This window comes from Panulirus ornatus, chromosome 30, assembly GCF_036320965.1.
Source record: "Panulirus ornatus isolate Po-2019 chromosome 30, ASM3632096v1, whole genome shotgun sequence".
NCBI classification, from domain to species: Eukaryota; Metazoa; Arthropoda; class Malacostraca; order Decapoda; family Palinuridae; genus Panulirus; species Panulirus ornatus.
In genome coordinates this window covers 2,824,219-2,838,153 of record NC_092253.1, presented here as the reverse complement: position 1 = coordinate 2,838,153, position 13,935 = coordinate 2,824,219, and the positions used below count along the sequence as shown (strand labels likewise).

General features: G+C 43.5%; 1 protein-coding gene across 13 annotated transcripts in view; it reads left to right on the top strand.

Moving 5' to 3' along the window:
• Positions 1-13,935, top strand: part of LOC139758319 (uncharacterized) — a 91,962-nt gene that overhangs the window by 46,393 nt on the left and 31,634 nt on the right. For 5 of the 13 annotated variants that reach the window (XM_071679565.1, XM_071679557.1, XM_071679553.1 and 2 more), the window contains exons 3-4: positions 6,445-6,591; positions 12,973-13,047. In XM_071679565.1, coding sequence (XP_071535666.1) covers positions 6,445-6,591; positions 12,973-13,047 — 222 coding nt within the window. Of the gene's footprint in view, positions 1-3,951; positions 4,592-6,444; positions 6,592-12,972; positions 13,048-13,935 lie in introns of all 13 variants that reach the window. The other 8 variants (XM_071679555.1, XM_071679564.1, XM_071679551.1 and 5 more) reach the window with 3 other exon arrangements.

The window sequence follows — 13,935 nt, the reverse complement described above, 5'->3', positions numbered from 1 at the left end:
GGACAGGAATAAAAACAAGATGAGAGATGCATGGAGCATGTAGGGGGATTAGGATCAGCCATCGTGACAGGGAGGGTGTGGGTGTGCAAGATGGCTCCGGGCATCGCAAGAGTCAGGAGGGTAGTACTTCCCAGGGAGGCTGCTGTCTACTTACAACCTACCTGATCAGTGTACCACCCTGTACCGTCCACACACACACACACACACACACACACACACACACACACACACACGGTGCGAACGTGAGTCATAAGTCTGTGGTTCCTCGCGGCAGCGGCGTGAGCCAGTAACGTGCATTGCTGAATACAACGGTCGCCCACTTTCCCCCGGTGACTCACACACTCACCTCAGACCTCGTTATAAAACCAATATCACCCTCCTCTACCGTCTTCCTGACGGTAAATATTGAGACTTACTCCCCTGTAACCATAGACGGTGTAAGAATCACGGAGACAAACAGACAGGAACAATAAACGAATCGTATTTATAAGTGGTGGATGATGCCTGTATATATACACTCACACGTTCCGTGGAATTGTCCAACCCAGCGGAGCGGACAGACAGATTCCTGTGATGCGCTCAACCATGTCACGCGATCAAATTCTTCTGACAGCCAAACTTGCATTCGCCAGTCACATGGAAGCACGTCACTTCTCAGGCCACAACAGCAGCAGCAGCAGCTGAGGATTCTATATCTCTAAAATCTCTCAAGCGAGCAGAGTCACCTTCTGTTTTCCCCAGTCGAAATAAGGAAAACGTCATCAGCTGCGCGCGCCCTCCAGTGGTGCGGATCACGATATCCTGTGACCATATAAGCGCATATCTAACCTCCATCGAGGACACTGTAACTTATAATTCAGAGAAGTACACACATACACACACAGGTTATAGGGGAGTACATGGGAAGCCAGATGACAGAAGAATCTGATGGTCTATGACGAGGTTATCTGCTGGAGGATAGAACATGGGAAGGACAAATAACAGATTTGATGGACAGTACATGGGGAAAGCCAGATAACGGGTGATTTATATGATCGAGGTTATAGGAGGACAGGAACCTTAAATTCCAACCTATACAGATGAAGAGTGGATAGTGATGGAGTATTTCAGCATGGCTGGTTCGGGAACATCATATATGCTAAGGTCATGAGTGTTTGGACGAGACCAGGTGGCGCTGGCTTAGTAAATATATGAGGCGGACATCGCCCAGACCTTCGTCTGCCGTGTGCAACACATGATAGCGTATAAGTAAGACGATAGGTCGCGAGGCTTTATTATGATGATCATCGTCACGAGAAGGACGGTAGTGCGACCCCTGAGCAGAGCGGTACGGCTCACGATAGGTCAAGGGCCAAGTCATGATACTCAAAGGTCGTACCGTCGTGCTCAAAGGTCGTACCGTCGTGCTCAAAGGTCGTACCGTCGTGCTCAAAGGTCGTATCAAGATTTGTACCGTTTTGCTCAGGGTTCGTACAGCCGTGCTCAAGAGTCGTACCGTCTATCAGGCGTTGCAGACGGTAGACGAAGCTCTGAGCGAAGCCCGCCTCATGTTTGCCAACACCACCTGATCCACTACAAACACGTCTGACCTTAACATACATCTATATACTCCCTGTTGACTGTGGGCAAATTTCATTCTCTCTCTCTCTCTCTCTCTCTCTCTCTCTCTCTCTCTCTCTCTCTCTCTCTCTCTCTCTCTCTCGTGACTTCATCAGCCAAAGGCAGGCAGAAGTCGAGACCAGACGCCGCAACTCTCTCGCTGGTGATCAAGGTGTACAGCTCCGAGGTCGATGTTCGGACGATTCTTGAGCACCTGCTCTCATTCATCACCCTACGGTATGGCCTCCGTCGTGGCATATCCAAACCCTGAGCTGGCGGAGGCGTGGGGGTATGTCCAAATCCAAAGGCACGGCGCTACACCCATCCCCAATATTTCCTCATTCATGTCACGTCATGCAAGGCTTCCGAGAAGGAACAGATGTTATGGAGATACCAATAATGTTTGCTTGTGTCGACTGGGATTCTACACGGGGGAAAATATGAATATATCGGGGTTATTTTTCAGGGCTGAAGCAACTAGACTGAGTTTGCCCCACTGGGAAATCCTGTGCAAGTCTGATCTTACGGAGGAATTTGTGTCAGGAGAGGTAAAATCGAACTAAAGATGGAGAGGGGCTTGAGAGAAGTGGAGGAATGTAGTGTTGAGTACTGGTTGTTTGAGGACCTTTGGTTATTTATTGAAGAAAGGAAACCGTTCACAGAAGTGAGAAGACTCTAGGACAGAGGACAGAGCCTTGCGGGACACTTTTCATTGGGACAGAGTTAGAGAAACAATGTACTGGAAAGAGACTGGCTACATAGGAAGCCAGGTATAAGAGACAAGACTGAAGGAGGAAAGCCAAAAGAGGGAAATCTGGAGATAAGAACCTGATGCCACACCTTAACTATAGCTCTCATCACATCATGGGCCACAACACACGATCCCCCAAAAGTCTCTCGAGAGATTATGACCAGAGACGTCAGTAAGATGCAACCTCTACATTCCTGTGTTCGTCTGGTTTACCTTAATCATCACCTTGCCGGTGTGGTTCACCTCAGTATCCTTGAGTCTGGCGCGTCACAGTATACCTCAGTCTTTGGTCTGGTTTACATCGTATAGTTCTGCAGTTGATTTCCCTCTGCAAAAGTTTACTGCTGGTCTAGTTTACCTCAGTGTCGCATGATCAATCTACTTTACCAATGAGCATCCTGATAAATCGTGTCAGAGGTCATGTCATCACATTCAAGAGTCGTACAGTACAGTTGCGCTCAAGCGTCGTACCGCTGTTCTCAAAAAATTCGTACCATCGTGCTCAAGGGTCGTACCGTCGCGCTCTCGAGGTTAAGTTACGTAAAAGTCTGGCTCAAATGTCAACAACACTGGAACAGCGTTGCCAACAGTCAAGAATGAAACCTGACCCTTAGGCAATACTTTATCCTATCCCAATCGGACATCATTACTTACATACTTCAACATATCACGAAAGGTGACTGCTATTCCGTTAACGGGTTTCATGTCACATGACCTAATGGAAGTCGGGTAATCTAAGCCCAAAGTAACGTATTCGTACACGGCACACCATTCTTGAGGCATTATATCAAAACAAAACAAAATAAAAAAAAAATTTAGACCTTAACATAAGACTCGAGACACAAGTTGGGGTACACATCACTTTGCTATGACTTCATGGTTGCTGTGAGGACACTAACTTTTGACTCACCTTGAGCAAGACGGTACCCACCCTTGGGTATGACGACCTGGCCTTTGACCTGACCCTCAAGAACCAGGCTAAAGGCCTGGGCCATCATTCCCACGGATCCTGATGTCGTCCTGAAGGGGTCAAATTAGGAGGTCCAAACAGTAAAATACCTTCGTAATGACATACAATTTATGATTTCTTAAGCACAATTTTCTCTTTCACAAATGTATTACACAGATTCCAACTACATACGTTACAAAATGGACAAAAATATTTCGACAAATAACGTTACAAAACATAGTCTGCGTATATCAATCACGGTATAGATTAACATTCTCGTTGGTCGTTCACCTCCTCTGACAGATGTATGGTAACATTCACTCACCCCCCAAAAAAAATTCACTGAAATATCAGTGGTGGATGTCTCAACGACACTGACTAATTAGTTTCTGCACGGGTCAACAAAGCAGCGTCAGGAACAAACGATCAATGGTCTAATTTGCATACATCCAGTCTCTGGCTGTAATGTATAACTATGGTAATGCACCACAGATGTGACAGTGCTAGCCGGCTCGAGCTTAACCCAGGGGTGTTCATGTCCGGGAACATTGTTCCTTTGTGACCGGCAGGCAAGCCAACCAAAGGTTGTTACATTATACTGAAAGAAAAAATAGTATCAAAATCTTATTATTTACATATCTTTTTTTTCCAGGTGTAAAAGTTTAAAGTTCTTGGTAAACTGTGAAAGGGTCTGTAGAATGACACACAAATTCCAAGCCATATTTGAAGAATCATTCTACAACCACAAGTAAACGAATACCTGAAGGAGAGAGACTCACAGGAGTGCCAAGACAAACTGAAAACTGTTTAGTTCCTCCGAAGCACAAGACACGTCCTCCCAGCACGACATTACCACAGAAAATGGTCACAGAATAATCACTGGCTTATTCTGTCTTCACGGCCGACGAAAATCTGAATAACAAATACTTTGAAAACTAAAAATATAAAGAGAATAAAGTCATAAAAAAAAAGCCTGTACCAAGAATCAACATAGAAAACCCCAACTCCCCAACGACAGAAAACGTGCTTTAGTGACGGTTTTCTCTGACCATCCAACGACGGAGATCTGAGGACTTCGTAAAAGTGTCGAAATCTCCGATTATATATATAAAAAAAAACTTTAAACGAACTCCCACTCAAGACTAGTTAAACGTAAGGCGTCACATGGTAAGTGGGCGGGCTGTGAAGACGCCTCTTTGGTGAGATAAAACAGTCTGAGCGGGCGGGCGATGCTACTTATCCAAGTTCCAATGGGCGGTAGGGGACGACGCGTGGCCTTCCATAACCCACAGGTAAAACTTTCATTGGAAGGCGTGTGTTGTGTCTCTCTTTCTCTATCCAGTACAGACGCAGTCCCTCCTCCCGCACCTTAACCATCTCCCTTGAGCACGGCGGTGCGACCCTTGAGCACGATGGCACAACCCAAGCTTATGACGGCCTGGACTTCGACATCCCCTGATCAGGTCATACAAACCGGTCATTATGCGCAAGGGTCGTAGCGGCGAGCTCAATGGTCATACTCAAGGGAGTGAGTCCCTGTCACAAGCAGCTTCAAAACTATCAGATAAAGTGATGCAAAATGTCTCAGGCCCTATTTCCCCAATGGACAAAAAATTCTTGATGGTATGTCTGTGCTGGAGAGAGTATAAATATTCCCTTTGTTCCTTCAGTACGCATCCCACTTACTAGGATGTATGCATCTCATGCTTTAAACTCATTCATGAACATTTGCTGTACATTTCACTGATGTTTAGAACTTTAATGTCACATGGAATCATATTTCAATACTGGATGATGCTACAAAAATATATATAGGTTTATAATTCTCAGATATTCAGGCTATAAGCCCATCGACTGGTGACAGCATCACAGCATTGGTCGTAAACTTCAAGTTACAACCACCTCTCAAACAATCTTAAACACCTTCAACTATTCAAGATAATTCACAGTCCCTCCATATTCTCACTGCGTATATGGTCATTGCATACTTTCAAGTGACTGCAGATAAAATGGATTTCATTATAATGGCCTTAGAAAGAATTATAAACAGTTCCCAATAAAATCCTTAGAAGAAAGTTATGAAAACTGTGATTTGGCATGAAATCCCATGAAAGATGATCAAAGTATAAAATATAATGTAGAATAAATTCAAAGGAAAAAAATTCAAAATATAAAACGAACTTCGAAGTAAAATCTTAAGGGTGAAAATAATAATAACAATAATAATAATAATAATAATAATAATAATAATAATAACGGTCGAGCCGGGCGGTAAGGACTCACGAAAATCTCACGTATTAATAATAACGCTGGTCAATAATTTCTACGTCAATATTCTCAGCTTAACTTCAGCAACTTAATCTCCATGTTTTTAATTATAATAACTTATTCAAGTTCATTAAGAAAATAAAATCAGGTACAGTTCTCTTGCCAACATCTATAATGGCAGGCCACAAGATAACCTAAGCATATCTCGATAATATAAATAATTCAACAATTCTTTTAATATAAACGTTTTCCTTATACTATTCGATGGTCATTCCCTTAACACTTTACTCAATACAATAATTTGTGCGTCAACACAGTCAATGATTGGTTATCCTGGTTACTGGCCTTGTAAATGAGTCATTAAGACCGTCAAAGTCAAGTCAAACCACCGACTGGAAAAATTTGAAAACCGTCGTTTAAATGCTTTCGTATACTTCGTAAGCATGCTAATTATTGCTACAGTAAATATGGGATTGAAATATGTTTACCCTTAAGCACTCTCGTGGCATTTTGTCTACACCATCTGACCTTCGGACTGTTTACTGGCAGTTCAGTATGTCATCATCAGGCTGCAGACGTGGACAGGAGTCTGCGTAGTGTTTACATGTTCCAAAATCATGTTTTCAACGATTTTATGTCACTTTGCTTCCAGGCCTATTTACTCCTATGGCAAGACGAAGCGACCCTTGAGCATAGCAGTGCGACCCTGGAGTTCATAGCCAAAGCCAGGCTATTTAATATACCTAAGGGTCGTTCCGTCGCGCTCAGGGGCCGTACCGTTGTGCTCAGTGAATCAGGCCAGCATGCTCAAGAGGTTAATACGCCATCTACCGGTTGGCGTGATAATAAAGTATCTCTGTTTTGCTGTGTGTGGCAGGGCGGTGAGGCAAGGGGCCACCAGGACTCGGCGGCCGTGAAGAAGGAGCGCAGCTTCGTCAGGCACTCACACCACCATCACCAGCAGCAGCAACAGCAACAGCAGCAGTACCACCACAACAAGAACAACAATAATAACAACAACAATGTGAGTAAACCTGCGCTCGCCTCGCAAAGCCGTTTTCTTTCGCCTCCCACACTGAACCTTTCGCCATTGTGTCAAGCCTTCAGATATTTCTATTAATCACTCATAAAATGCTGTTGTGTTCCTGACGACACCATATTCAAAACTATCCTACCAATGTATTTTTGCTGATACGGTGTGTGTTGCAAGCCTTCATCCTCTGTCTCTCTCTGCTCCTAATGTTAACAATTAATTTCTCTTACAAATTACTAAGTACACTTTTCTGCAGATAACGGATGTTGTTTTAGTGTGTCACGTTACTTTTACGTACACCGTAAGACATAAAGTACAGTTTTGTTATATTTTTACAGTCATTTTGTGTATAATAATGTTACCTAAACATAAAACCTATAATTCAATCTATCGTTACTAGAGTGTCATCATTTATCCTTAACACCTTTTATACCCTTCCTACTACCTTTGGTTAACTACCTTGTCCCCGCGTTTCAAGACATTTTACTAATAAGCCTGGGTAGGAACGACGCTTTCGAACTGGTGTAGACTTCTACGGTCTTGCTGGGCAACTTGGTCATTTATTCTTTTCCTCGCGTGCTGACGACAGCCTGAGCACGATCGGACGACCCTTGGGTACGCTGGCCTGGCCTAAATGACCTAACTCTTAAGGGTCAAGTCCAAGACCAAGCCATCATGCCCCCAGAGGATCGCAGCGTCGTGCACAAGGGCCGAACCGTCGTGTTCGAGCGGTTAAACAATGTGGTCGCGAAACGCAGTAGTGAGAAACCAGGTCATCCTAACTGTGCAACGCAATCTTTTTTTTCAAAAACGTCTCTGGTTCATTTTGCAGCCTTTCTGAGTGTTCTCATTCTACTGCAGCTCACTCTGGGCACCTTTCCAAACCCGCATGAAGGTTAGGAATGGTCAAACTGTGCATATGGGTTCCGCGTTGATCTCTCAACTATTTATTACCTATCACTTTTCCCTTCTCATCTTCATCCCTGTCACCGCCTCAAAACATCGAGATGTCGATATAACAGAATAAAACGTTTCACTGTATTTATTCCCCTGGGTTAGTTTCCTTGCTTTCTTTCCATGCCTTGGAATATTTTCCATCTATTTCCTAAGCTACCTTCACGTTCTGAAACGTACATAGACTAGGCTATCTTCACGCCCTGAAACGTACATAGACTAGGCTTATCTTCACGTCCTGAAACGTATATAAACTAGGCTATCTTAACATCCTGAAACATACATAATCTCACAAGGCATGTCCGATCGCTTGGATACACAGGCCGTTATAATATCATTTACCTCCGCTTCTGTCGAGGATTTTTCTTATACCAGTATACGCAGCAACTGGGCGTGACTCCCCGTCTGTGTAGGACGATGGAAACTTCCGATGGCATCCCGCAGACTTTCTACGACTGCCCTACGCTTAAACATCCGTCAAACACCGCCCAGTGAGATGTGATGCGACTTTCAGCGTCATACTGACTTCATGCTGTAACTGGGAATGTAATGTTTGCTTGACTCTACCTAAACGGTATGAGTGAGTGAGCACTATATGGTTGACTGGTTCACGTTAAGTGGGAACACAATGTCTAAGTACACCCTGTTTCCTGCTGTAAACAAATGCAGTGTTTGGTTGACTGTGAAACGCCACTGGGTTTTTAATACAGTAGGTTTCTTTTCGTATTCTAAACCATGACTGGTTTCTTTTTTTATTCCAACGTTAAAACAAATGATGCTGACACACACACACACACACACACACACATAGGACTCATAGGAATATATATATATATTTCTTTTTTTTTTTTTTTTTTTTTCATACTATTCGCCATTTCCCGCGACAGCGAGGTAGCGCCAAGAACAGAGGACCGGGCCCCTGAGGGAACATCCCCACCTGGACCTCTCCTCTGTTCCTTCTTTTGGAAAAAAAAAAAAAAAACGAGAGGGGAGGATTTCCAGCCCCCCGCTCCCTTCCCTTTTAGTCGCCTTCTACGACACGCAGGGAATACGTGGGAAGTATTCTTTCTCCCCTACCCCCAGGGAATACAGGGAATATATATATATATATATATATATATATATATATATATATATATATATATATATATATATTTTTATTATACTTTGTCGCCGTCTCCCGCGTTTGCGAGGTAGCGCAAGGAATAATTATCTAATAATTATCTAAAGTCATCGCATGCAAAGACCGTCATCGTACTCAAGGGTTTATGTCGTCATAGCCAAAAGGTTAAGAGGTCGTTGTATTCAAGGATGAAATCAATGGCCAAGCCATCTCACCCCTTAGAGTCGCACCTTCTTGCTCCAGGGGTTAGATACCATTAAGCAGCCGATCATGCTTATCAGCCATAACGTTACCCTTGCTAGATAAATGGTGTCATCATCTCCAATCTTCAAGTCCTCTCTAATGTGATCCCTCAGTTTCACTTGCGGGTCTCAAGTCACCATTATCTTCCCAGTTCCTGAGTCTGAAGTGGGTGCAGTCAGATCGGAAGAGTCCAAACGTTTTTTGAGACACTCAGAACATTCATCTTCCCTGATAAGTCCACATCCAAGGCCGAGAGTTTGATGACCCCGAGTAAAGAGAACAGTAATCAGTACTGCCGAAGGTAACAATTAGTCTGGTTTTACGTAATTAGAGTTCAGTTATCATTGTAATAACATACCGTTTATTGGCATTATAATCCCAACCGTTGTCATCTTCAGGAGTCGAAAGTGGGAACGGAATGTAAGTTAGAGAAATGTAATGGAGCCATTGTAGGAGAGAGTCAGTACTCTCCACGACACACACAACACTCGGGAAGGTAAGAACTCTACTATTTACACGCGTGAAAGTTTCAGGCGATACCACATACTGAAATCCTTGTAAAATCATCCCATTTTATTGAAGAACTTACTGAATCACCCTGTAAACCCGTTGAGGTATCACTGCCACGTACAGCGTCTCCTGCATCAGCAGCGATAACCAGCAATCAATAAGGTCTATAGTCTTCTAATATCACGTCATACATGATCACCTCAAACTACTATAAATGACATCCGTAAACTAATCAATGTTTGGTATAACTGACTGAGAAGAACTAGGGGTAACCCGATTAGAATCAAGTTCCTTAATTGGACGAATGACGAGATAAAACTGTTTTCACAATGGAAGAACGCAAAGACCCCTCACAACCGTTTACTGGAATGGGGTGGAGGTCTTGGAAAACGATGTAATATCGAGAAAAGAATACATGAAGAGAGAATACAGAAAATCCCAGACTCTTGTAAATCACTGGCAACAAAAAGCATGGGAAAACACAGATTTAATCATGTTACTGTGACTACATCCAAAGGAAAAACACGGATGAATTTTGTCAGCATCAACCCTGCGGATAATAACACTAAAAACCTTGATTTCAGCAACTACCAACACAACCTAAAGGACGGTTACACAAGATAAGTCGTAAGAAAAATGCAAATAACTCATATAACTATAACGAATATTTATAACAATACCTTCAACTAAACAACTAACGTCAGTTACCATCAACCAAACTTTTCTAAACAAATGTCAGCCTGAACGAAAAACGAGTATTTATTGTCATCCAACTGCACCAACCAAATTCATTTTTTAAATGTTAAAGAATACACCAGTGATGCTATAGAGGTGTGAGAACCTGCCTCTTCCTACCAAGAATATAAATATATAAAAGTTTAATGTGTTGAGTGGCAAGCGTGAGTCATGGCCAGATCGACGACCCGGCATGTGAAAAGTAAACAATGGCAGGACGCATGCGCACACCCACCCTTTCAGCCACGCCCACCTCCTGGCATCAACGCTGGTAACATTGGGATGATTATGACATTAGCTTCGTAGCTAATACCGGCTGCATTACACGGGAGAAGCAGTAATGACATATTATTACTTTTCACTTAGATTCTTCGACAAGAACTGAAGCAGAAAGGAAGAGCTTAAAAAATAGAACTGCAAAAATAATGACTGCATTTAACTTTCCCCTGCTGGCTTTCTCTCAATATTGGCCTTTACAAATATGGACTTCGAAAGTCCCAGATATTCGTAAATCGTAATGTTACTCCCATTGTGCTTTCTGAGTCCAAAATACTTACATGTGGAATAAAAAAAAGAAAATATAAAAAATAAAAAAGAAAGTTACGCGGCAACTCAGGCCAGTGCGTTTGATTTGAGCCGGTATCACCGGCTAGGGCGCGTGGAAGCGAAAAAAACCAAGGTTTGAATTTTAAAGCCTTATCAGCGTCCCGCCCTTAGCTAAGTGCCAATTAATATATTTAGGACATAGTAAATATAGTTATTAAACGCCTAGACCAATGTTTACCAGATCTAACTCGAGTCTTCTCCCTTGTAAAATTCTATGTACTCCTTTTAACGAAATTGGTAACCCAGAACAGAGGACATGTACTCTAAGCTCCCTGGATATGTGACGTTGTTAGTTAGTGAAAGGGCTCAAGTGGGAGAGTATTGGCCTGCACGATAACCTCTGCTCATACACGGCAAATTTCTACGCCCTTATCCATCTATCTCTATGAGCAACGCTGTGGCTAGTGGGTTGCAGACAGCAGCCGCTCAGGGAAGTACTGCACTCCTGACTTAGTGATGCCCGGAAACATCTTACACCCTCTGTGTCAGGATGGCTGGTCTTGCGTTCACCTTTGTAACTCAACAACCAAACTAGTCGGAACACCCTCCATGCACCACATATATACTCCCCTCTTCCTTTAAACTCTGTTTTCACTTTCCCATCCCCTTCCACTTTTTAAATGTGGCACAGTCCAACTAGCTTATGGTCTTTATTTCTCGCATCTTGGGGTACGAAACATCCCCGGGATCCCGCTTGTCTCAGCTGCCAGGGAAACGAAGGGCTCCTCAGGGGGGGTACCAGTAACGGCCCCTCTCAAGATCATTAACATCTAAACTGAGATGATTTATTCTTTCTATCATTTTCATTAACATTCATGATCTATCAAATTTTTTTTTCCTTGCAAATACCATCTAGCAATCAACTCTCCTATGATCCTACACTTTCTGAATACTCAGCCGTCCGATGATGCTTTAATTGAAAAAGAAAAAAAAATCCTTTCACATCGTCAAGTAGAACCTTCACTCACGATTCCTCTTCATACGTGGAGTCTGCAGGAACTTATGCCAACGCCTGCACGTCCCGTCCGACGCACGCTTCGTGCACCCTTAATTCCCCAAACTCTCTGACGTCACCTGGGTTTTGATAGAAGTTTCCCTTCCATCTCCACTATCTCTTTCCCCCAGCTTCACCGACTGTTCCCCTTTACTCTACAAACCTTGCAGCTTTCTCCATCTACATTCCTGCCAAGAGGTCGCGATATTCTCGCATCCAAACCCTCTGAGGAAAGTCCTCTACTTAGGGAGACCTCCACATACACCCTGGGAAATGGCTGAAATCCTCGGACACACACACATGAGGTGTGAGGGGTTGAAGGCGTAACATCATCTATCCTCAATGTTCTGCAACAAATTCCCAACCATTGTAACGATACTCCGGACCCTCACGACCACTCCTCTGACACTCCGGACATGTTCGTCACCTCGAAAACCCTTCGCTCTACTGCTAGGCAAGACAATCTCGCCTTCGAATAGTTCACCTCACATCGCTCTTGTAACGTCTGTCTCTGAGCATCGTCCTTCGGCTGATCCCTCTAAACGCCAATATCGGCGCTTCAGCAGCATCTGACTGCACTGACTTTATTTTTTTCCTCGAGATGATTGCTGCCTCGCTGACGCTGCCTCTGCCCCCTCTAGGCAAACATATGGCTCTGGTGTCCTTCTGACAACCCATATATGACTTTGACGTGCTTCTGACACTCTCATACATGGCTCCGGAGTCCTTCTGACGCTCCATATATGGCTTCAGCGTCCTGAAATTCCCAGTGAGGTTGTGTACTCTTCTACAAAGCCTATGATGTTTTTCCTCGTGTCCTTTACATGGTTCTGGTGTCCTGATGACAGTAGCTCCTCTGGCAACCTGACTTCTCTCCTCACGATGGCTCCTCTTACTAACATGATCCTTCTACCGTTACTAATATAACTGAAACCCTCTTTTCGTCCTCCCACTGGTCCTTATAACCGATGCCCCTGGTGTGTGTATATATATATATATATATATATATATATATATATATATATATATATATATATATATACATATATATATATATATATATATATATATATATATATATATATATATATATATATATATATATATATATGCGGTGTGTGCCCCAATGCATGCGTGATGTAGGTGTGGTGTGGCTAATGGTGGGTGTGGTGTGGTTAATGGTGGTGTGGTGTCCGCCGTGTTGCAGGGTGGGCGACGGTTCCTACAGCGGGAGAGGAGCTTCGTGCGGCCCCAACCTGATGCAGCCTTCCCTCACATCCAGGTCACTATCATTACCAACACCGTTACTATTGTTACTTGTTGTCTTGCAGGCATCTTACGTGCCCTGTCCTGTAGAGAATCATAGTGGATGATGAACTGCTCTTTGTTCTCCTACTGTACCTTCTCACAGAAGGACAGTGAATGCCCCTGTTCTTTGTTCTATCTTCTCACAGAAGGACAGTGAATGCCACTGTTCTTTGTTCTATCCTCTCACAGAAGGACAGTGAATGCCACTGTTCTTCTCTTATGATGCCTCTAACAGGACAGTGAATGCCCATGTTCTTTGTTCTCTTGTCCCATCTTCTCAGAGATGGACAGTGAATGCCCCTGATCTTATATACGTCAGTAGATGTCCTCTCCCTTCCTCAGTTCCAGCAGGACATACGGATCACTGGATATGAGAGAAACAGTGCATGTCCTTCTACACATCTCCTCCTGACGTACAACAACCTCAGCTCTCCTATCGTGTTACAGAACTATACATTTATCATGAGGAAAAAAAAAAAACTCAGTGTTCTCACCTCTCTCCGACATTGCAGATCATCCACAGTGAGGAGGTATGATGGCACCTCACTCCGCCTCAACTTCCAATCTCTCCTGCAGAGTAATTCCTCTGTACTGTACCTTCCCCGTTGAGTTCTCACTATCGATCATCTCTCCCTTCCAGAGGACCCTGTAAAGTGTGAAGTATCGTAGTTATGAAGTAGTACAGCCATCCAAATGCATGTCATTCTTTCCCCCCCTCCCATCGTACAAATTGTGCTGAAGTAGTGTAGATGTGGCAGTGTGTGTGTGTGTGTGTGTGTGTGTGTGTGTTCATGAAACGTACATATGGTGCTCAGGCCTCATGGCTTTCAAGAGTATCGTACTACATAGTGAGGCACAAGAT